Source organism: Rattus norvegicus, chromosome 14 (assembly GCF_036323735.1).
Source record: "Rattus norvegicus strain BN/NHsdMcwi chromosome 14, GRCr8, whole genome shotgun sequence".
In the NCBI taxonomy this organism is placed as follows: Eukaryota; Metazoa; Chordata; class Mammalia; order Rodentia; family Muridae; genus Rattus; species Rattus norvegicus.
In genome coordinates, this window is record NC_086032.1 from 83,876,749 (window position 1) to 83,900,053 (window position 23,305).

The 23,305-nt window shown below is 43.2% G+C and overlaps 1 protein-coding gene across 6 annotated transcripts in view; it reads right to left on the bottom strand.

Moving 5' to 3' along the window:
• Window positions 1-23,305, bottom strand: part of Nf2 (NF2, moesin-ezrin-radixin like (MERLIN) tumor suppressor) — an 83,370-nt gene that overhangs the window by 25,855 nt on the left and 34,210 nt on the right. For 4 of the 6 annotated variants that reach the window (XM_063272882.1, XM_063272883.1, XM_063272884.1 and 1 more), the window contains exons 5-11: window positions 17,051-17,119; window positions 14,845-14,927; window positions 12,031-12,106; window positions 10,402-10,572; window positions 8,613-8,747; window positions 3,655-3,729; window positions 2,439-2,552 (exon numbers count right to left, since the gene is read on the bottom strand). In XM_063272882.1, coding sequence (XP_063128952.1) covers window positions 2,439-2,552; window positions 3,655-3,729; window positions 8,613-8,747; window positions 10,402-10,572; window positions 12,031-12,106; window positions 14,845-14,927; window positions 17,051-17,119 — 723 coding nt within the window. The remainder of the gene's footprint in view (window positions 1-2,438; window positions 2,553-3,654; window positions 3,730-8,612; window positions 8,748-10,401; window positions 10,573-12,030; window positions 12,107-14,844; window positions 14,928-17,050; window positions 17,120-23,305) is intronic. The other 2 variants (NM_013193.1, XM_006251188.5) reach the window with 1 other exon arrangement.

Genomic DNA, 23,305 nt, shown 5'->3' on the forward strand with positions numbered 1-23,305 from the left:
TAGAGGATTTCTGGGTGCAATCTGTCCTCTGGAAAGAGGCATCACTAGCTTCACTTGACAGATAGGGAAACTGAGTCATATACAAAATGACAGATATAGCTGCAAGGTCACCAAGTTCTGTCAGGTGGCATTTGCACTATGCTCTGCTAGGGTTCAGGGGTCATCATTCCCCTTGATACCTTTAGAGTTTAATTTCTAAACTTTTCTCTACTTAAGAGTCAAGTCAATCTTCTTTTAAGATTTATTTATTATATATGAGTACACTGTAGCTGTCTTCAGACACACCAGAAGAGGGCATCAGATCTCATTACAGATGGTTGTGAGCCACCATGTGGTTGTTGGGAATTGAACTCAGGACCTCTGGAAGTGCAGCTAGGGGGCTGGGGATTTAGCTCAGTTGTAGAGCGCTTGCCTAGCAAGTGCAAGGCCCTGCCTGGGTTCTGTCCCCAGCTCCAGAAAAAAAAAAAAAAAGAAGTGCAGACAGTGCTCTTAACCCTTGAGCCTTCTCTCGGGCCCCCAAGAGCATGCTTCTTAAGTCATCACTACACCCCATGGTAGCTCAGTAGCACATTTTTGATCAACAGAACCTACACCATCACTCTTAAAGCACCCTAAAGAGCAAACTGATGGCCTACTCTCCCAGACAACAAACAGAGGGCAAGCTCACAGCTCACTGGCTCAAATTGGGCATTTCTCTATAAAGCCTGGGGCTTGGAGCCAGCCTCTCTGTGGCTCCCAAATCAGAGAATACCACACAGACTAATTATTACACCTCTGAGCACTCAAGTCCTGAGGGGGACCAAGCGCAGCTGCAGCTACTCTATCAAACAGTTCATCCCAAGCACAATTGATATTCGCAGCAGGAAGGCTCAATTCAGCTGTGGATGTCAGTGAGCAGAGAAGGCCTGAGAGTCTGCGGATAGGTGCTACAGCACCCCCTTCGGAGGGCCAGCCACGTGTACCCAGGTTGACCTGCAGTGAAGACTGCAGCTGAGAGCCTAATTAGCATTCCACAGCACACACTGAAATGCTGCCCTGTATTCTATCACCATCTAATTAGAAAGGGCACTGACCTGGCAGAGGAGACCCACAATAAAGACAGCTAGACAGACAGAGACAAAACCACGCCTGACTCCCAGTCTATGATCACACTTGAAGTACAGAAATGTTCTTGGTTTTTTTTTTAAAAGATATGTTAAAATTATGTTAAGATATGTTAAAATTAGAACTTAGTATGAATTTCCCTTAAACTTTTTATTATGTTTATTTATTTGTATATGTAAGTATGCATGTGGCAGTCAGAGGACAACTTGTAGAAGTCAGTTTTCTCCTTCTACCTCACTCTGAGTATTAAACTCAGGTTGTCAGATTTGGTAGCAAACCTTTACCCACTGAGCCATCTTAACAGCCCACATGCTTGTTTCTATAGCTGACATCCCACTATCCAGGCATTAGCAATGTAATAAGAGCAGGTACATCTATAACCATAAGAGTCTAGCCGGAACGGGGTTGGGGATTTGGCTCAGTGGTAGAGCGTTTGCCTAGCAAGTGCAAGGCCCTGGGTTCGGTCCCCAGATCCGAAAAAAAGAAAAGAAAGAGTCTAGCTGGCAACAGCCATCCCTTACCTTGTAGGCCAAGACCAACCAAAAGCAATATCAATTAAAGCAAGGTTTTTTTTTTTTGTTTTGTTTTGGTTTTTTTTTTTTTTTCTTTTTCTTTTTTCTTTTTTTCAGAGCTGGGGACCGAACCCAGGCCCTTGAGCTTGCTAGACAAGCGCTCTACCACTGAGCTAAATCCCCAACCCCTAAAGCAAGGTATTGCTTTATTGTCATGTGTATGAGAAAGCATGTGTGGCGCATGTCCTATGGCACAGGGGTGGATGTCAGGGGACAATTCTGTCGAGTTAATTCTTGTTCCATCTTTCGAGGGCCTTCAGGTATCAAATGCACAACGCCAAGCTTGCCACCGTGTTTGCCCTAAAGTCATACCTGAGCTGGGCATGATGGCACATGTCAGTGATCCCTGAATTAGAGGCTGAGGCAAGAAAACTGTCTCGAGTTTGAGGCCTGACTAAATGCCAGAGTGTACATGGCCAGTCAGAACTATATAGCAAGAATGTGTCCCACACAAACAAACTAACTACAGACTGGAAGAAATCTCAGTTAAGAAAGCTCTTGCTAGGCAAACATGGGTTTGATCCCTAGCACCCAGGAAAAAGGCCAGGCATGGCAGCATACTGGGGAGGTAGAGACGGACAGAATCCTAGGCTTGCTGGCTTAAATTTATCACTGAGTCCCTGGTCTACTGAGACACACTGCCTCAAAAGACAAAGTAGATGGCTCTTGAGAAATGATACCCCAGGCTGACCTGTGGTCTCCAAATCAAGAGCACATAGACACACATACACAAACCAAGTGAGACAACCAAGACCTTCTCACCTGTTTTCTTGCCTTCTCTTCCCTGGCCTGGGCTTTCATCTGCTGAACTTCTAAAGAGTCAGCTTTCCTTCTCCTCATAAATAGGTCATGGTTCCCAATACACAGCTGAAGAATCTGTGGCCAAGGAAATAAAAACATATTAAGCATGTAAATTTACTTGGCTGCCTCCCAGCCCACAATGTCATAGCATCCTGGCTTTGTAAACCTGGGGAAGACCAAAAGTGGAATAAAACACAAAAGCCTTGCTGACGCTTCCAGTGCTCTCTGGAAACATATACAAGTGCCTCAGGGAATCCAGGAGTAAAGATCTCAAGTGGGAGAAGCCACCATTAGTCACCCACATACATACCACAGTCTCCTAAGCCAAGGTATGGCAAGGCAAATCAAGAGGACAGAAAGACCAACCAAAAAGTTGGGTGGGGTCAAAGGCTATTCATGCGGAAAGAAATATTTGGGCCTTCTCCCTCATGTCAAAAGCTGATTCCAGTTTCAAAGGTAACTTTGAAAGATTTGAAGATAGAGTTTTGTTTTGTTTTTTTAATCTGAAAAAGGAAAGATTTCAAATAAAAAATAAATACAGAGGAACAAATGACAGAGGTTTTTAAAGTGTTGACAGGAAAGGTAAAATTTACTTGTTATGACATCATATAGAAGGAAGATGAACCTTACAAGGAAAGATGATAATAATTAATAAAGGTGATAATAATTAATAAAGATGATAATAATTAATAAAGAAAACAACCAACCAACCCAAGAGGAAAATGGCCAAGACATGAGACAAGAATTTAAACAGGAAATTAGATTTAGTCAACAGATTATAGATTTAACTTCATTAGAAATTATAAAATGCAAATCAATATGGCAAGTGGAGGGCTGAGATATACCTCAGTGGTAGAATGTTTCTGAGCACGAGGAAAGCATAGAGTCTATCTCCATTCCCGCCCCCTCACACACCAAAAAAAAAAAAAAAAAAAAAAAAAAAAGTTAACTTGTTAACTCTGTAGGTTAAACTAAAGAGAAAAGTATTTACTAGGTCAAATATCGTTTTACATCTCTTAGCAAGAGAAACTAGGGCCAGATAGATCCCTGGTAGAGAGGCTTTTTAAAAAAGGGCAAAATTACACACACACACACACACACACACACACACACACACACACACACTCAATTTCTCAGAAAAGTTAATTCTGTCATGAAAACCAGGGTTTCAACTTACCAGCTTATTAACACGAAGCTTTGAAGAGTTAAATTTAAAGACATCAATTTTCTTATCCAGTGGTTTAATAGTAAACTGAAAGAAAAGAGTACAGTTTCTTGTGACACCAACTAAAAATCCACAAAAGTAGCAACCACACAGCCTCTGGTCCTAGCTTCTTGGTGCTAGGAATAAGGCCTGGATGAGTTAGAGGAGCACAGGGTACCAAGTTTGGGGCTGCAGAAGTTGATAACCTGACCACCTTGGGCAGCTGTGAGGAAAGGTCAGTGGAGTCCTGCAGTTAGAACCCAGGATGGGCCTGCTCTGGAGGCCACCCTGCAAAGCTCCCTGCCTTCAGAAAGCTCACAGTCCAGTAGGGCTTAATCCAACAATATACTCAATATATTAGTATGAGAACACCATATATTAGTGTCTCATTGGTAGGACATGTCACAAATATCTCATAGGTTTGGAGCTCACCTAGTCCAAATGGCAGGTCTTAGAAGTATATGGCAGAATAGCAAAGATACAAAGGAGGGGCATTCTAGACAGGACAAATAAATAAATTCAGTCTCTAGCACTGAAAAGTAAGGGGGGGAGGGGGAGGAGGAGGCGGCGGCGGTGAGAGGGAAGGAGCAGGGATGTTAACCTTATTAGCTTTTTAGTAATTGCAATGATACGGCAGGCTTAAACAGGAAGGCTGATGGGTGGTGAAGAATAAAAAAAGTCAGAGGGCTTAAAATGGATGTGACACGATATAGCAAGTTCCTGTAATTTCTGAACATGGTCAGTGGTCAAAGATGTAAGGGAAGGAATAGTGTGAAGAAAAGGGGTTGCTCTAAAAGAGAAATGCGTAGTTTCTGAAATCAAGATGAAAAGCAAGTGACAATGTAGCAAGGGAAACTGAAACACAAACTCAGCGACTGCTACTCCAACCACTGAGGAGACCAGAATGATCCTCGACTCCAGGGATGTCCCTGGAAGGTGTCTCTAAGCTGGATATGGTAACACATACCTGTCATACTGGTAGAAGGCATAGGGAGGAAGATCACAAGTTCAAAGCGAGACTGTTCTATATAGATTTCCAGGTCAGTCAGGAATACATAGCAAGACTCACATCAAAAACAAAACGAAACAAGCTATCTAGATCAAAGTACTTTATATGCACATATGAAAACGTCATAATGACACCCATTACTTTATACAATTAGCATATGCTACAAACATTGTAAAAGTGCAGACACATTCCCAAGAAAGAATTTTATGGCCACCCCAGCAAAGCAGGGAAAAAAAGACTAACCCAGAGGTACAGCTCTTGCCTGTATGTGGCTTCCATCCTAAGGACCACAAAATATAAAATGAAAAACAAAACAAAAAGAATGAGTTGCTTAGCAAATAAACTCACAGGGAAGGTATTTCTTTACATGCTTATATTGTCCAACGAGAAATGAGCACACATAGGACCAAAAATAAATAAGATAAATAAATAAAGAAAGAAAGAAAGAGAGAAAGAGAGAGAGAGAAAGAGAGAGAGAAAGAAAGAAAGAAAGAAAGAGAGAAAGAGAGAAAGAGAGAAAGAGAGAAAGAGAGAAAGAGAGAAAGAGAGAAAGAGAGAAAGAAAGAAAGAAAGAAAGAAAGAAAGAAAGAAAGAAAGTCCTTAGTTTGGGTTTGGGTCAAGTTAATTTAGTCATAGTATTCCTCTGGTATGGAGTATTATTTATGAATTTCATAAGCTTATTTCTAGCCTTGCTACAGAACCCTAGAGCTGTCAGTAAGAAGACACAAGTAGTAGGGAAACCCCAGGCTCTGTTTTTCACACCAGACCATACAGAAGAATCAAAATGAACCAACACTTCTGTTTTAGCAGGACGACTGCCATAGAGACTCCCAAAACTATTTCCTATTATGGCATGCCAAGGTAGCTTGGGGTCTGCTTGCCACATAAGGAACTGATGTGATGGAACATGATGGTCTCTTACCCCTAGAGAGGGCACATTAGTTTGTTGTGTCAGGTCATACCAGGGGACCTTAATCCTTGTGCTCTCTGAAAAACACATATTTGAAAATTTAATGTGCAAATATATGTGATGTGTAGTGAACAGCCTTTGTGAAATTGAGGGGTAAAGCAACAGTTCCACTGTGACACGCCCACTATGTTAAGTCATGTGGAGTTTCCAATTTAAGAACTTGAAGAGGAGAGCTACCTAAGGCTCACGTCCCAGGACAACCAGTTATAAAAACCACAGCCAGAATGCTAGGATTAAGAAATGCAACTGGCCTGGCAAATGGCTCAGCTGGTTAAGGTGAGTGTCACCAATCCTTCAAAACTGAGTTTCATCTCTGTGACCTACATAATATAAGGAGAGAAAAAGACTCCTAACAAGTTGTCCCCTGACCTCTACACAACCACCCTGGCACATGCTACACCCCTTCCTCCAGTAAGTAAATAAATAAATGTAAAACAAGCCAGTTCATTTTGAATTTGGTGTGATGATGCACACCTGTAACCCCAACGTTTAAAACTGAGACAAGAGGTCATGCAGCAAAACTCTGTCAAGAGAGTCAGGGGGGGACCAAACCAAACCAAACCAAACCAAAAGCAGGCAACATAAACCATACCTGTTATTCACTGTCTAGGCCTGCCTCCTGCCTGGTGTCTTGCGTTCTTAGGGTCCAGACTCTGGGCCACTCTGATAAGCAGGAGCTCTGGCATCAGGCACCTTAGCTCCCAGTCCTCGTCACTTCCCTCATCAGACACAAGATCTCAGTGTATCTGTTTTCTGGTGACATGGATACTGAATGTATCCCTGCCTTTACAGTAAGTTAATTCTGAGGACTTGATCAGACAGCCAGGGCTAGCACATACAGAACTAGAGCAACCACATTACCAGCCCTTCCACTTCACTCATTTATTTATGGAAGGAGAAGGCACCTTCCCCGGCCCACCTGTGAAGATCAGAGTACAACCTGTAGGACTTCATCCTCTTTTCCAACATGAGGGTCTCAAGCACCTTTACTCGCTGGGCCATCTCACAGCCCACACTGCACTTACGCACTAGAGCAGTCAAGTCATTCTGAACCAGACTTCCTTGAGAGCTAATACTTCACTTTCTGCATCTCTGTTTGCTCTATCTTTGCCTGGCATGAAGTCCAACAATTCCTTTAAGCTGGGCATGGTGGCGCATGCCTTTAATCCTAGCACTCAGGAAACAAGGGCAGGTGAGTCTCTGTGAGTTCAAGGCCAGCATAGTCAAAGAGTGAGCTTCCTGGACAGCCAGGGCTGTTACACAGAGAAACACTGTCTCTAAAAACAAAATAATAGTAGTAATAGTAGTAGTAGTAGTAATAGTAGTAGTAGTAGTAGTAATTAATAACACATTTCTTTAAAAATCAATGAGTAGGAAGACAGGGAGATGCTCAGTGGAATATAACTGCCTTGCAGCAAGGCTCTGGGTTTGATCCCCAGCACCATCTTGTAAACATAAACAGAATTAATACATAAAACAGGACTATTGCATTTGGAGAAAGTCATCTTATATGGAAATATGTGAATCAACTCTGTGGTTCATACCTGTAAGCCCAGAATTTAGGAGGCCTAGGTAGGAGTATAGGCCATTTTGCACTACATAGAAATATTTTAACCCAATTAATGTTATTTAAGTCCCTCAAACTTTATTCTCAAGTAACCCTTAGAAATATGGCAGCCTGTTATCTTCATTCATATAAATAAATTATGTATATGAATACACTGTTGCTGTCCTCAGACACACCAGAAGATCCCATTAATGGCACCAGATCCCATTACAGGTGGTTGTGATCCCAACTCAGTGGTTGATGGGAATTGAGCTCAGGACCTCTGGAAGAGGAGTCAGTGCTGTTAACCACTGAGTCATCTCTCCAGCCCCAAGGGGTTTTCTTTTTTCAACTTTTTTTTTTTTGGAGCTGGGGACCGCTAGGCAAGCGCTCTACCGCTGAGCTAAATCCCCAACCCCTCCCAAGGGGTTTTCTTAATCAGATAATGAAGCCTAAATCTGGCCATATTTTCTAGCGGCCCCATAAGAGGACACAGAAGGAGGAGTTTGCTTTGGCTCCCTTGGTAGCAAGCTCATCTACCCTGTTGCTATAGCATTCACTCCGTACAGTGTTAGAACCAACTTCATTGGGCTTACAGCACAAACTAAACAGCTGCTCTTCAGGAATCTTCCAGGTCTTAAATACAGACCGAGACTGAAGAGAGATCCAGCCTTGTGGATTGGACACTCCTGGATTCTCCATTCCATTCGCCAGTGTGAGATGGCCATTGTTGGAGTACTTGGACTTCATGCTATAAGCCAGTCTAATTCTCTTTTAATATGCACATTCATCCCATCAGTTGTTTCTTTAGAGAATCTTGACTAACACACCCCTTATAAATATATAGCTATCAACCTGGCATGGTGGTATATGCCTTTAATCCCAGCATTCAGGAAGCAGAGTTGAAGGCTGGCCTGGTCTATATAGCAAGTCCAAGTCTAGCCAGGACTACATAGTGAAACTCAGTTAAAAAGCAAAACAAAAAGCAGCCCCCTCTTCCCCCCACAAAAAATTTTTTTACATGCAGGTACACATGCACAGCTTTCCACTACATGTACCAAACACAGTACACAGGGAGCTTAATACAGACCACACTTAAAATACAAAGAAACAGAAAGCCAAATAATCAGAAAATGTTCCTTTTTTCCTTCTTTCTGTTCTTTGGGGCTTAGCCCTGACAGGTTGAGCTGCTCACTCTCTTGTTAGTCAATAGTAGGGTTTAGCCATGCTCTTAGAAAAAAGGATGTCAAAACTTCCTGTAAGCACTTTAAAAATCAACAACCAGAGTTCTAAAGCCTGGGAATTAAAGGACTTCCACCAACAAGGAGATGGCCTGGCTTGGAAGCTTTGGTAAAGAGGAGAAACAGAAACCCTTTGCAGGCACCTGTAGAACAGACATGTCCTACCTCCTTGTCGCTGTAGGAGATGTTTCGGATTTCATTCCACGGGAAGGAGATCTTGGGGGTCAGCCTGTTCTCAGGGTCGTAGATGTGAAGGCCCAGAGCATCCACTCCAAGCAGCAACTCTGTGCCCTTTTTATTCTGCAGAGCCAATGAAGAGTGGCTCTTGTCAGGTTCCAGCTGGGGACTTTTCGCGACTTTCTAAAGAACCTGGCACACACTGTTATATTTGACAAGTTTCAACAAGTCCCAACAGAAATCATGGCTCTCTTGTAACCCCAAGAGATTTCTAGCTTCTTGATTTGAGGAAGCAGAGGCAAAACAATACCATTTTTATGATTGGTGTGTCCCCTGCAAGTATTACTGTGGACTCAGACTCCTGTCATTGGCTTGGTGGCTAAAGAAATGGTAATTTAAATGTTGTGAGTACTAGTTAAGTAACCTGATTATCAAAGGGAGAGCCAAAATCCACATTTGAGCGTTTCCCCATTACAGGAGATGGTAGTAGTCTTACATCACAGGGTCAGGTGTGTATGGAACCCTGGATTGATCTTCATCAGTACACACGTGAGATCTGGTGCGTTTCTAGAAGAAATGTTTACGTCTAGGAATTAAACAGTCTCATTGTAGGTTAAAATGCAGCTCCATGAAGTTTTACTATTTAATACCCCAATGTGGTATTGACTGCAGTAGCTAGGTGGTAGGTATATGTGACATTCACTAAAAACTTCATTTTCCCATATGTTTCAAATGCTTGATAATTGAACACTGAAAGAAATTAAAAAATAAATTATATAAAAATTACACTTCAATTAAATTGTTTAAAACATCAGTTAACTACATGAATGCTACACCTTTGAGAGCAGTCCTGGTCAACAGTTATTTCAGTCAAGGCTCAGTGTACAAGCTACTGACCAGCTGTGGAGTCACTGCCCCGTCCTCATAGGCCGGGGAGAGCTGGAACTACTCCCACACACAAGGACACTGCAGCTCCCTACCCCTTGCTGACAACAAGGAAATTGAGAAAAGACTCCAGGGAAGGAGAGCAGATCTGCAAACTGAGATGGTGCTTGGGCTGTGACTAGAAGTACCAATCTAACAGCAGGTGTTAGAGGGGGAGGTGAGCACTAGAAGACAAATCTCTCTACTCCTTCTAACACCTGAAATCAGGCGCTACCACCTAGCCGGAAGAGCGTTCTGTTTGCAAAGCTTTTAAAACTGATGTGCTGACAGACTGAGTGAGGCTTGTATTCTCACATCGCTATAGCCTGTTACAGAAAATAAGGTATTTCCTCATGCTTCTGATAATTTAGTTTGAATAAAAATAGAAAGGATTCCACCCTCTGCTCTCATTATGACCCTGACACTTTTAGAGACTAGAGATGGTAGTGTAATTAACAGCTCTGAAATTGTTTTAATCACACCGTACTCCATTAATATGTACAAGGATCTATCAGTTAAATAAAATGTATTAATCATTTATCTTCCCTAATTAATGATAGAATTTAAGAAGTCTAACATAAAGTCACAAAGTATCTTTAACTTTGTCTATTGTTCAACATAAAAAACATACAAAGACGAGTAAATGCTCATCTGGTTAATGTAGAAATACTCCTTAGTAAGGAGCTGGCTGTGGACTGCTGAGATGCTTAGTGAAGCAGCTTGCTTACTGACACACCTGAGAACCTGACCTCAGTCTGACCCAGGACCCACTTGGTAGAAGAAAAGAACTCTCACATGCTGTCTTCTGCCCACCACCACAAATAAATAAATAGATATAACAAAGTATACATACATACTTTTCTTCTTCCTCTAAGTAAAATAAATTTGCAAGAAATTCTGTTTTGGTTTTGGAGAGTTTTTTCTGTGTAGTCCTGGTTGTCCTAGAACTCAACTCTGTAGACCAGGCTGGCTTCAAACTCACATTCGAACTCACAGAGATCCGCCTGCTTCTGCCTCCTGAGTGCTGAGATTAAAAGTCTGTTTTACCACTGCCCAGCACAAGAAACTCATTTTCTAAGGATTGCAAATGCTTTTTCTTTTAAACAATTAATGTTGGTGGTGGGCAAGAGAAGTTGAGAAATGCATTAAATCAGTCTAACCTCAAAGAAACAGATGACAAATGCAAAGTAATAAAGCTTTTAATTATTTAATATTTACTAATTTGTGAGTGTTGGATGAATGCATGCTATAGGACAGCACACATGTGAAGCTCATAGGACAGTGTGCTCCCAGGAAGAACAAGAGTTCTCTCCTTTCACCATGTGAATTCCATGGACTGAACTCCGCATTGTCAGGCCTGGCAGCAACTGCCTATCTACTCCTCCGTCTCACTGGCTCTCAAGAAACATGAGAGACAACCTTCTGCATTCTTTTTTTTTTTTTTAAAGATTTGTCTTTATTATTATGGTTTTTTTTAGTTCCGTATTTTTGTGTATGTGCTCATAACTGCAAGTGCCCTCAGAGGCCAAAGGCATCAGATCCCTCTAGAGCTGAAATTTCAGGCAGTTGTGAGCCTGCCAAACTGGGAGCTGGAAACTGAACTCAGGTCCTGCTGCAAATAAAGTATCTTTTTAGGCACTTGATTATTACAGTAGTACATTTCGCTGTGCCGTTTTTGATGCAAAAAAAAAAAAAAAATCCACAAAAACCTATATTTAGGAAACAAATTGTGTAGAAAGCTATCCTAGAATACTGGAGTCATGCTTAATTCAATTTACTCAAAGCTAACATAGAGACTGTAGGACACAAAAAGGGAAGCAGAGTACGCTGGACGGTAAAGGGGATGCTGCAGCTGACCTCTGAACAGCTACTTAACACTCACTCATCCACCAATGAGGAAAAGCTTTGGTATGTTGCATGTATGTCTTAGAAGAAGCCATGAATATGCTGGAACTGGCAGCCAAATCCCCCAACAGGAGAGAAACATGCTCTAGGGCCCCACCTGAACAGAACACAAATACCTTTCTCTGCAGAGGCCCGGGTTCCCAGAGGCCTGGGGACCATTAATGGTCTGAATAGAAAACTAATTAGCCTCACAGTGAGAACAAGAGTTCCATCCAAACAAATTAGGAATCTCTAAGAGCAGCCTTACTTTCAGGGGGCCCCTGGGAAAGACAGTATTTCTAGGTGCTCCCTGAATCTCCCAAGAGGGCAGAATGATCAAACATTACACGGCCAGCATTCCAACAGGTCCGGCTGAGAAGAGAACCAGGCCTAAGTCCCTCAGGGCACCACGGACACTTAATTACCTCTGACCTAATTTGAAGCCCCAATGAAAAACCAGCCTCTGGACCCCCATCTTCCCCCTTTCTTCTTCACTACTGAACCATAAAAGACTCTAACTACCATGGGGTGAGGAAGTAACCCATCTGCCCATGTGGCCTCTCTGACTGCCAGGGACCTTGGGAAGGAGTCAACACACCCGGATTGTAAAGTAGTTCACGCCATACATCTCCAAGTCCTGAGCTATCTTCAAATACTCCATTTCAGCTTCATCCCTGTGAGGAGAACGGAAGATACCATTATTAGGGCTAAGTGACAAGGATGAAGGACAGACACTTGCCAAGCCAAATATTCTGAGCATGCCTATGGTGAGATAAATGAGACCTGCAGCAGATGAAACAGACCAGACACCAGCAACACTTTTCTCAACCCAGAGTTTATTAAACGCAAGCAGAATTTCCCATCCCCGTGAAAATAAGAAAACAGACTCATTACACTGACTCTTGGCTTCAATTTCACACTCTGGCCTTGGTAAATAGTGACATCTGTCTCAAGTGATTTAAAAAAAAAGGGGGGGGGGGACGTGGGGGCTGGGAGTACAGCTCAGGAGTACAGCACTCACTTAGCATGTGCGAAACCCTAGATTCCATCCCGAGCATTGGCAAGAAGAAAAAGCAAAGCTACAGTGTGTTCTTTTGGCCTCAAATGATTTAAGTCATTGTCTTATCTTTGTGGACTTTCTTAACCTAGAGGCTTCAATAAAGAAGCTTTTCTAGAAGCTTGCCGACAGCGCCTCCTTTCCTGGTTTTATCTCTTGGGTTACTGCTGAAGGTTAAGGCAAGGGCCATAAGACCCAGGCCAGTAGGTGAACACTTCTGTGCTGTAAGTCAAGCTTAAAGCAAGCTCTGATGCAGCGTGACTTGCAGAAAACCCTCCGAGAGGCAACAGTATTGAAGTAATTTAACTCAAGCTTCCCTGTGACCTTGTCCTTGTCCTTTCTCTCATCTCAAAACATTCTCAAATGGATTTAAAAAATTCACCCTGAGAGAATGCCAAGTATTGGCCAGCAGGTGGAAGGACCAGAAATCATACACACTGCAGATGCAAATTGATTCAATTACTTTAGGAAACTGTTCAACATTACCTATAACAGCAAAAACCAAGAAACAACCTTACAACCTAAGAGTCCTTCAACTGTAGCAGGGATAATAATCTGTTATATTAATATACTGGAATTCTGCAGTCATGAAAATGAGAAAATATCGCTACATGTACTCAGACCTCACAAGAGGATCGGGAGGGAAAGGTGGCACTAAAAATAGAAATTGGCTTCATTTATTTAAAGTTTAAAATGGGTGATGGTGGCTTATGGGGGTAGCTCAGTGACAGAACAGTTACTTGTGGAGCATGTGAGAGACCTATTTGAACCTCAGCACTACAAAATAGTAACAATGGTAAGTAAAAAAAGAAAAGAAAAACCAATGGGTAACACTAATCATTGGGAACACTAATTAGAAATTGGGGGGGGGGGGGTTGGGGATTTAGCTCAGTGGTAGAGTGCTTGCCTAGGAAGCGCAAGGCCCTGGGTTCAGTCCCCAGCTCCCGAAAAAAAAAAAAAAAAAAAAAAAAAAAGAAATTGGGGGAACTGGGCTGGGCATGGTTACACAGCCTTTAATCCCAGCACTGAGCAGAGGCAGGTGGATTTCTGTGGTGAGGGCCAACTTGGAGAATACATAGTCAGTTCCAGGACTGCAAGAGCTACATAATGATTCAAAAAGAAAAAGCTTTCTTGGTAAACTAGTTATTTTTGGGGAGGAAGGAAACTGAGAAGTCATGGTCTATTTCTTCCTTACCATTTTCTGGTAAATAATCAAGCCGTATACTCATGATCTGTCTATTTTGTGGGTATGAACAAAAAAATAAAGATACAGGAGCTGGAGAGATGGCTCAGTGGTTAAGAGCACTGACTGTTCTTCCAGAGGACCTGCGTAATTCCTGGTACCCACAACCATTCAGTTCCAGGGCCATCCTCAGGCACCAAGCATACACATGGCACACAGGGATACATGTTGGAAAACCATCCATATACACAAAATAAATCTGAAGAAAAATATAGCAGGCAGCTGATTTGAAGGCCGGGGGTAGGGTGCCTGGTATAAAGATGACCAATATCTAAAGCTACCAAGGGAATACTTAAAACAAGCCACACATTTTAATGTTTTAATTAATTTTTTTTTTCTCTTGAGACAGGTTTCCTCTGTGTAGCCTTGGCTGTCCTGGAACTCGCTCTGTAGACCAGGCAGGCTTCGAACTCACAGAGAAGGCCTACTACCTCTGCCTCCTGAATGCTAGAATAAAATGTCTGTGCCCCTACCACCCAGCTTGTGTTTTAATTTTAATTTAGTAAAACTGTAGATGGACTAAAAACACAGAGTGGTGGAAACAGTCTACTAATATTGCTGATAGACATGGGCCAAAAGGTAAAAATGTTTTCAGAGAACAATTTAGTGTCACCTGTCAAAACACAAAATGTTCATTTCCTTTCACCACCAACTGTTTCCAAGAATCTACCCTCTGGATTTGTGAACTGTGTGGCAACGTGAGACTGTGCACTGCAGAGCTTTCCGTGAAAGTGAAAAGCAGGCAGATATTCTAAGTGCCATCAACACATGTCTAAACGCAAACACAGCAGACTTCAGACAGAGTGCAAACTAGAAGGCCACTGTACCAGGTTTGTACATCCTGGGTTTCAACGCAGGGTCTTGCACATGCTAGGCAAGCACTCTACCACTGAGCTACATGGCCAGACTGTCATGTGCCCTTTTCTTTTTTTAAGCAACACACTACACTAAGTCTGCACACAGAACTGAAGAGCATCATTATCCCAGCTCTCGATTCTCCTTTCATGTACTTCAGGACTGCACTCTGTCCAACGAGCATGCCCTAGTTTATAGTTCTTTAAGAGTAGGGATGAGGCACGAAGAAATGTAAACCAAGGATGAAGCAGCCTCACCTGGCTCTGCCCCGGTGCTCCGCATACCAAGCAGTAATTCTCTCCTCCCACATTTCCGGAGTCATCTGATAGAGATTTATCACCTACCAAAAAGACAGCAAAAGAAGAGCCCACATGCAAAGCAAGTCTGGGTTTTGTTTGCCATTTTTATAATTATGGTTTATTTTTACAAAACAACAGAGCTATTTTTAAAAAGCTGCATGCGGGAGTCACACACAGAGGTGGGTATGTAAACAAGCACCGGTCCACCAGAGGGCCAGCCTGCAAGCTGCAGGGCTCCTCGAGCCTGAGTGCACTCCTGAGCCCGGAGTGTCCCTTTGCTGCTGGGGCTGTTCTTCCCAGGGACCACGCCAACAGGAGATCAATCAGGGCTTACTCACTGGCATCTACTGCACAGAAGGACAGGAGGGCAGGGGAGGGTGGGGAAGGGCTTTGTACCCAGTGACAGATGATAAGTGGGGCTGTAAGGTGGGAAGCAGCCAGAGGCTGCTGTGTCTGCCAAACACAACCAACAAGATGGAGGATTAAAAGGCCCTTCCCAGACTCATCTTCACCCCAAACAGCTCATGGCTCCCTTAGACCAAGGTCACTCAAACATTTGCAGAAAGTGCCACACCAGAAAAGTATCTATACGCCCCATCCAACCAGCACTTCAACATTAATTCTACAAACTCTTGCTATTTTTGTTTCGAGACCAAACCTCACTCTGTAGCCCAGCCAGGCCTTAACCTCGTGATCCTCTTGCTTCTGCCCCTCCAATACTGGGAGTTCAGATGTGAACTGCTAGGTGCACACTGATTCCAACTGAGGTAAGAGGATAGTGAGTCCACAGCCAGCTTAGACTACAGAGCAAGAACCTGTCACAAAGAACAATAGGGGCTAGAGAGAAAGCTCAGTATGGAAAAGTACTTGCTCCACAGACAAGGGGGCTTCAGTCTGAGTCCCCAGTACTGAGACACATGAAGAAGCTATTAGGAATTGATAGCTCTTGGGAGAGGAAAAATCAAACTTTTTCGAGTGGAATGACCACTGGGTGTATCAACCACACCACAGGCAGTACACTCAGAAGTAGGTGGCCAAAAAAAAAAAAAAAAAAAAAAAAAAAGGAATCCACTATTTTTGTTGTTGTTATTTAAGAGAAAGAACATGAAGTTAGGTAGGTAAGGAGATAGGGGAGGACCTGGGAGAAGTTGGGGGAGGAGAAAGGTTATGACCAAAGAAGCTGTGTAGTGGCAGTGGCGGTGCACACCTTTAATTCCAGCACATAAGTGGCAGAGGGAGGCGGATCTTTGTGAGCTCAAGGCCAGCTTGGTCTATGGAGTAAGTTCCAGGACAGCTTGGGTTACATGAAGAAACCCTGTCTCAAAAAAAATTTTTTTTAAAACATATATTATAAATTAATTATATATTATATATAATATGAATATAATATATATTCTCAAAGAATAAAAACATTGAAAAAAAAGCTCAGGCATGCCTGTACACATGCCTGTAACCACAGCACTTAGACAGGCAGATCTTGAAAGGTCACTAGGGGTTGGGGATTTAGCTCAGTGGGGGGTTGGGGATTTAGCTCAGTGGGAGAGCGCTTGCCTAGGAAGCGCAAGGCCCTGGGTTCGGTTCCCAGCTCCGGAAAAAAAAGAACCAAAAAAAAAAAAAAAAAAAAAAAAGAAAGGTCACTGGCTGGCCAGCCTAGGCTGATGAGAGCTTCCAGGCAAGAGACCCTGTCTCAAGACAGTAAGGAAAGGACAATAGAGGTAGACAGTGGTAGCTCTGCATGTGTAAAAGCACACACCTGCACACTCACACACACACACACACACCTGCACACTCACACACACCTGCACACTCACACCTGCACACTCTCACACACAACACACACACCTGCACACACACCTGCACACTCACACACACACCTGCACACTCACACACACACCTGCACACTCACACACACACCTGCACACTCACACACACACCTGCACACTCACACACACAACACACACCTGCACACTCACAGGAATGCAGCACACACACACACACACACACACACACACAGTCTGATATGCTTAGCTAAGATTCCATAGTCTTTCTCAAGATTCTGCACAGTTTTCTGCAAATGCTTGCTGTGTACTTCCAGCACTCCTCAGTGGCTTTCCTTCAGCCACATATGCTATATTTTCCCCAACTAGAGAATTTGATTTCTTACCCTTTTCGGAAGCAATTCCTCTTGGGCTAAAAATCCTCGCTTGTGCACAGAGGGGTCATAGTCGCCATACTGGAAAGAAAAGCAAGAGTGGGTGATTGAGGCTAAGGACTACTGTCATTTCTGATCAAGGCTCAATTCGACTGGACCCTCCTCCCAGTTCCAGACAGCAATTCAATTCTGATGACAAGATTTCAACCTTGCCAGTTTGTTATCCTTGAAAGAAAATACAAAGCTGGTTACATCTATGAGCAGAGTTGCAAAATCCCACAAGGGATGGGTGGGTGCCGTGCTAATAGGAATGTGACATTTGTATGGAAATGTCGTCTGTTTCCCAACCCTCAAAGAAAGCAGTGCTTCCAAACATTAGCTTTGTAAGGGAACAACAAAGCACATCTGTGAAGGTTGTGATTACCAAGTATGATAAGAGCCTCGCCAACAAACGCCTCTAAGTAGCGGGCAACTGGAGCCAATTGCAAGGTGGGACCAGGATAATGCAAGCAATATTTTTAATAACTTTTGCTCAAGGCTCTGAAAGTTGCTTTGGAAAGCTCTGATATCAACACTGCCATTCCTATTGCACAAAGAAACAAATAAAATAAAGAGTTACCTGATAGAGGCAGAGCTGCAGAGCTGATCACTGGGGGGCCAGCGATCTGCACTGCTCCTCCAGGGGGGGCCAGCGATCTACACTGCTCCTCCAGGGCAGCAACTCTACTGTCTATTGTCTGGGTTTTAAAAACAATATTCCTTTCCTTCCCAGAAAACTTAGATCAGAGAATCATCCAAACTTAAATGGGCTGGGATCTGGCTCTGTAGGACAGCACTTGCCTGTCATGCTGAAAGTCCTAGGTTCAACCCCCAGCCCCAGATATAAAAAGAAACTGGGTTGGTTAGGCACGGTGGTTAGGCATGGTGGTGCACACCTTTAGTCCCAGCCGTTGGAAGGCAGAGGCAGCTATGAGTTAGCAGTTAGTCAGCCTATATAGTAAGACCCTGTCTCAAAGTAAAACAAAACTAAATAGGCGAGAGAGACAGAAAACTAAATAGAGCCTAGCACAAAGCCTATCTCTTATCAGTCAGCAGTCAATGGTTTCGCTCTCTTCTATATGTATTTATTTATTTGGGGGTGGTGCATGCCACAGTGCTTCCGTGGAGTCAGTTCGTTCTTTCCACCAGGTAAGTTCCAGGGATCCAGCTTAGGCTGTAAGGTTGGCAGCAAGTGCCTTTCACCTGCATGTGTGTCTATGCCCCATGTGTGTGCCTGGTGTCCTTGGAGGCCAGAAGACATCAGATTCCCTGGAACTGGAGTTATGTTTTATGTGTATGATTGTTCTGCATGCATGAGCATCTACACACCACATGTGTGCCTGGTGCCGAGGAAGTGATGAACCTCCTAGTGGGTGCTGGGAAATGAACCAGGATCACTCCCCTTTGTTTTTAAAATAGACACCGAGGTACCTTTATTGGTGGAAGAGGAACTGGTCCAGTGAAGAAGCTCTTTCAGCAGAATCTCCACTATGTCTGTATTGTTCTGAAGTAATACATGTGATCAGTGTAGTAGCTGGGACGTGGTTATAATCCACCATGTGGCTCTAGGGAAGCCAGCTCCCTATTCTGACCTCTGTGGGCACCAGTCATGCATACAGTGCACACACAAATACCATGGCAAAACATTCATAGACACAAAATAATAATTTTCTTTAAATGTAAAAAAGCAGGGGTTGGGGATTTGGCTCAGTGGTAGAGTGCTTGCCTAGGAAGCGCAAGGTCCTGGGTTCGGTACCCAGCCCCGAAAAAAAGAAAAAAGAAAAAAAAATGTAAAAAAGCCAGATGGTGGTGGCACACGCCTTTAATCCCAGCACTTTGGAGGCAGAAGCAGGTGGATCTGAGTTAGAGATGAACCTGGTCTACAGACTGAGTTCCAAGACATCCAGAGATACACAGAGAAACCCTGTCTCAAAATAAAATAAAATAGAATCTTTCCAAGTCTAAGTTCCTTCTTAAATGAGAGCACTGGAGAAAAAGCTCTGGAGTGCTGCTACAAGGCACCTCTCTTAAGCACAGCTCCTTGCCTATAAAGCAAGGATCAAACAGTAAAGGAATCGAGGCAAGCATCTGGGGCAGTCGGTGCTGGATCCTGGAAAGTCAGGATGAGCACTATGGTGTCTTGTGTTACTGAGGACTACACAGGTTATGACCGAGAGCCATGCTAGTTGGATTTGCAAGCCTTCCAACACTCACCAACCAAATTTTAATGCAAAAGTAAGCAGATATGCAAAGTTAAAGTTGTAAATTCAGGGCTCAAAGGCTTGCAAGATTAACGACCCCCATTATTAAATTATACCAAGCTCCCAGCTACTACACTGATCAAATGTATTACATCTGAGCAATGCAGAGGCAGTGGAGAGTCTGCTCAAAGAGCTTCTTCACCGAGCCAACTCCTCTCCCAACATTAAAGCTACCTTGATGTCTATTTAAATGTCTGTTTAAAAAACAAAGGGGAGGGGCTGGGGATTTAGCTCAGTGGTAGAGCGCTTACCTAGGAAGCGCAAGGCCCTGGGTTCGGTCCCCAGCTCCGAAAAAAAGAACCAAAAAAAAAAAAAAAAAAAAAAAAAAAAAACAAAGGGGAAACTGTGGGTGTTGTGGCAGTAAATACAAAAGAAAGCTATACCACTCTATAGAAGGAAATGACTATTCCTCATCTTTTTATGTAAAAGAAGCTTCTGATTAGATCAAGGTGAATTTACTTTGACAGTTTGAAACCTGGAGTTTCAAAGCTCTGCTGCTAGGTGGGACTGTGCTTAACGTTATAGTCATCATTTGGCATTCCTGCTTTAAAAAACAAAACAACGGGGTTGGGGATTTAGCTCAGTGGTAGAGCGTTTGCCTAGCAAGCACAAGGCCCTGGGTTCGGTCCCCAGCTCCAAAAAAAAGAAAAGAAAAAAAAAAAAAGTTAAATAGAAAAAACAAAACAACAACCAAAAACCCAACCCTAAACTGCCTACATTTAAGAGGCCATAAAACCTGGTCTTACCCTGCCCCTTATAAATCACTTGAATTTAAATTTAGTAATGGGACAAAGTGGTGGGAGGTGCTGGAGAGATGGCTAAGAGCACTGACTGCTCTTCCAGAGGACATGGGTTCAATTCCCAGCACCCACATGGCAGCTCCAACTGTCTGTAACTCCATGATCTGACACCCTCACACAGACACACATGCAGGCAAACCACCAACGGACATAAAATAAAATTTTAAATTTTTTAAAAATTCAAGAAGGGGAAGGCTGGGGATGTAGATCAGTGATGTAGCTTAGCATGCAAGAGACCCATGTTCAATTTTTAAAACTAAAACAAGCTAAGCAAATGTCAATCACTTTGAGAAACTGACAATTAAGAGAAAAATTCTTGGGGGTGGTGGGGTAGACTGCAGACAATGTTCAGTGGTTAAGAGCACTTGCTGCATTTGCAGAGGACCCAGGTTCTACTCCCAGCATGGCAGATCACAACCGTATGTGGCTCCAGTTCCAGGGTATCCGATGCTCTCTTCTGGCCTGGACATTGCACGCACATGGTATACAGATGTGTATTCGAGCAAAACACCCATATGCGACCACTAGGTTGGCGACATCGCTCAGTGGTTAAAGGTGCTCGCTGCCGAGCCTAATAACTGTATGTCTAGCCCAGGAACCCATGGTGAAGTGAGAGAACTGACTTATGAAAGTTGTCCTCAGACCTCTACATCCATGCCTTGGTACAGGAATTGCGTCCCATCACACACCCCAATCCTGCCAAACAAAATAAATAAATGTAACTTTTTAAATATTAAAAAAAAAAATTCCAGGGGGTTGTGCATGCCTTTAATCCCAGCATTCAGGAGGCAGAGGGAGATGACTCTCTGAGTTCAAGGCCAGCCTAGTCTACAGAATGAGTTCTGGGACAGCCAGAGCTACAGAGAAACCCTGTCTCCAAGAAACCAAACCAAAAAACAATAACAACAAAACCCCCACAAACCAGCATGGACCTGTGAGATGCCACAGCAAGTAAATGTGCCTGTTGTCAAGTCAAGTCTGATAACCTGAGTTCAATCCCCAGGACACATATGGGGAAGAGGAGAGGACTGGGTCCTGTAAGTTGTCCTCTGACCTCCACATGCATGCTATGGGAGGCACGCACACACACAATAATAAACATATAAATATACAATCACATTTTTTTAAAGATCAAATTCTTTTGTGGGGTAAATAATCTTTAATGCTTGCCTTTGCTCCTTTGGGGCTGTAGCAGAGTGTTTATGGAGTCTGACCTCCAGTACTACAAAATCAAAAGCTGACCATTTGCACAACCCTGTGAGTATTTCTTTTTTCTATCTGCAGAAAGTTAGGTAACCCCTATGTTGTCTAAACTACTCTCAAACTCCTGGGCTCAAGCAATTCTCCTGCCTCAGACTCCCAAGGAACTACTAGGCCTAGTCACTTAAGTTCGTACCAAACTCCTCTCTGTACATTCAATGAAAAACCAGACCAGATGTTCTGAATAGGTTTTCTTTCTTCTTTCTTTCTATCCATCTATGTAAAATAAGATTCCGACTATACAGTCAATAATTCCACAGGAATCGAGGACTTAAACCTATAACACAAACCCATCAAAGTGCCAGAGGAGGGCGCAACAGTGGTTGGTGAGATCATTCTGAAACCTGACACCTAATAGCAGACAAAAGGCTGCTATCATTATAGATGAGCTCCTATAAATTAATCAGAAAAAGACAAAAACACCCTAGAAAAGGGGCAAGTCATGAACCGCCATTGCAGAGGAAGAAAAATGAGCAGACGGCCAGTTAAACCCTGAGATTCTTAGTTCCATAGCAAAACTATGTATTTTTTTTTTTTTTTTGTTCTTTTTTTCGGAGCTGGGGACCGAACCCAGGGCCTTGCGCTTTATGTATTTTTTTTTAAAGCCAATTTTTTGAAACAGGTCAGCAAAACTTTAAAAGACTGACTGTATCTATTGTTGCAAAGAATGTGTAAAGGCAAGTATTCTTACATACTGCTGCTGGGAATTAGACTGGAACACAGTTCTAGAGGGCATTTCTGTAGCGTTTGAAAAAAATTTTACATATGCAAACTTTACTGAACTCTAGAGACAGAGTCCCACTGTGTAGCTCTGGCTGGCCTGGAATTCACTATGCAGAACAGGTGGGCAGGTCTTGAACTCGGAGAGATGGAGGTTGCCTCCCACATGCTGAGATTAAAGATATGTCTGCATCCTGACTTGGAGACAGAATCTCATATCATATAAGCTGGTCTTCAACCCAAGCTGGCTATATAACAGAGGAAGGCTTTCAACTCCTAATACTCCTGCCTGGGAGTACACACATATACCACAACTCTGCATTTACAAGCTGCTAGGGATAAAACCCAGGGTTTAGTGCATGCTAGGCAAGTACTCTAATGAAACAGACAATTTGGAGGGTGGAGGTGGGAAGTGTTCATAACAGGGTTTCTCTGTGTAGCCCTGGCTGTCCTGGAACTTATTCTGTAGACCAGGCTGGCCTAGAACTCAAGAGATCCACCTGCCTCTGCCTCCCAAGTGCTAAAATTAAAGGCATGCACCACCATGCCTAGCCCTTCAGTTTTAAGTTAGTCCCCTCCTATATCCAACCACTACCTGACGGGCCTAAAACAGTCACTTTTAATAGATATATCGCTCTCGCTGTCTCTAGACCTGTCTTACTCTATAGACTTGACTCGCCTAGAATATGCTATGTAGACCAGGCTGGCCTTACCTCACAGAGACCCATCTACATCTACTCCTAAGTATCAGGAGTAAAGGTGTGTGCCTGATCAATCAACCTGTCCATTACATAGCCACCAAAAGTTCCGTCAAAGCACGAACCCTCAGTGGCTCAGCACATCCACCAGCTAATGCTAGGACCTTTCACGAGCCGCTCCCTTAGCGTCCCTCTTCAGCTCCTCCACTGTGCTTCTATACACACTCAGCTTCTTAACCCAACTGCATATTCAGAACTGAAAAGCTACTGCCCCTGATACTTTAGAGTCCCATTGGTTTTTGTTTGGTTCTAAGACAGTCCTGGCTGTCATGGAACTGGGTAAGTGGATCAGGCTAGCCTTAGAACTCTGAGAGTGACTTCCATCTCTGTTTCCTAAGTGGTGGGATTAAAGACATGCACCACAATGCCTGGCCAGATTCCTTTATTTTTAATTTATGTGCATGTGTGAGCCTTTGTGAGTGAGTATAT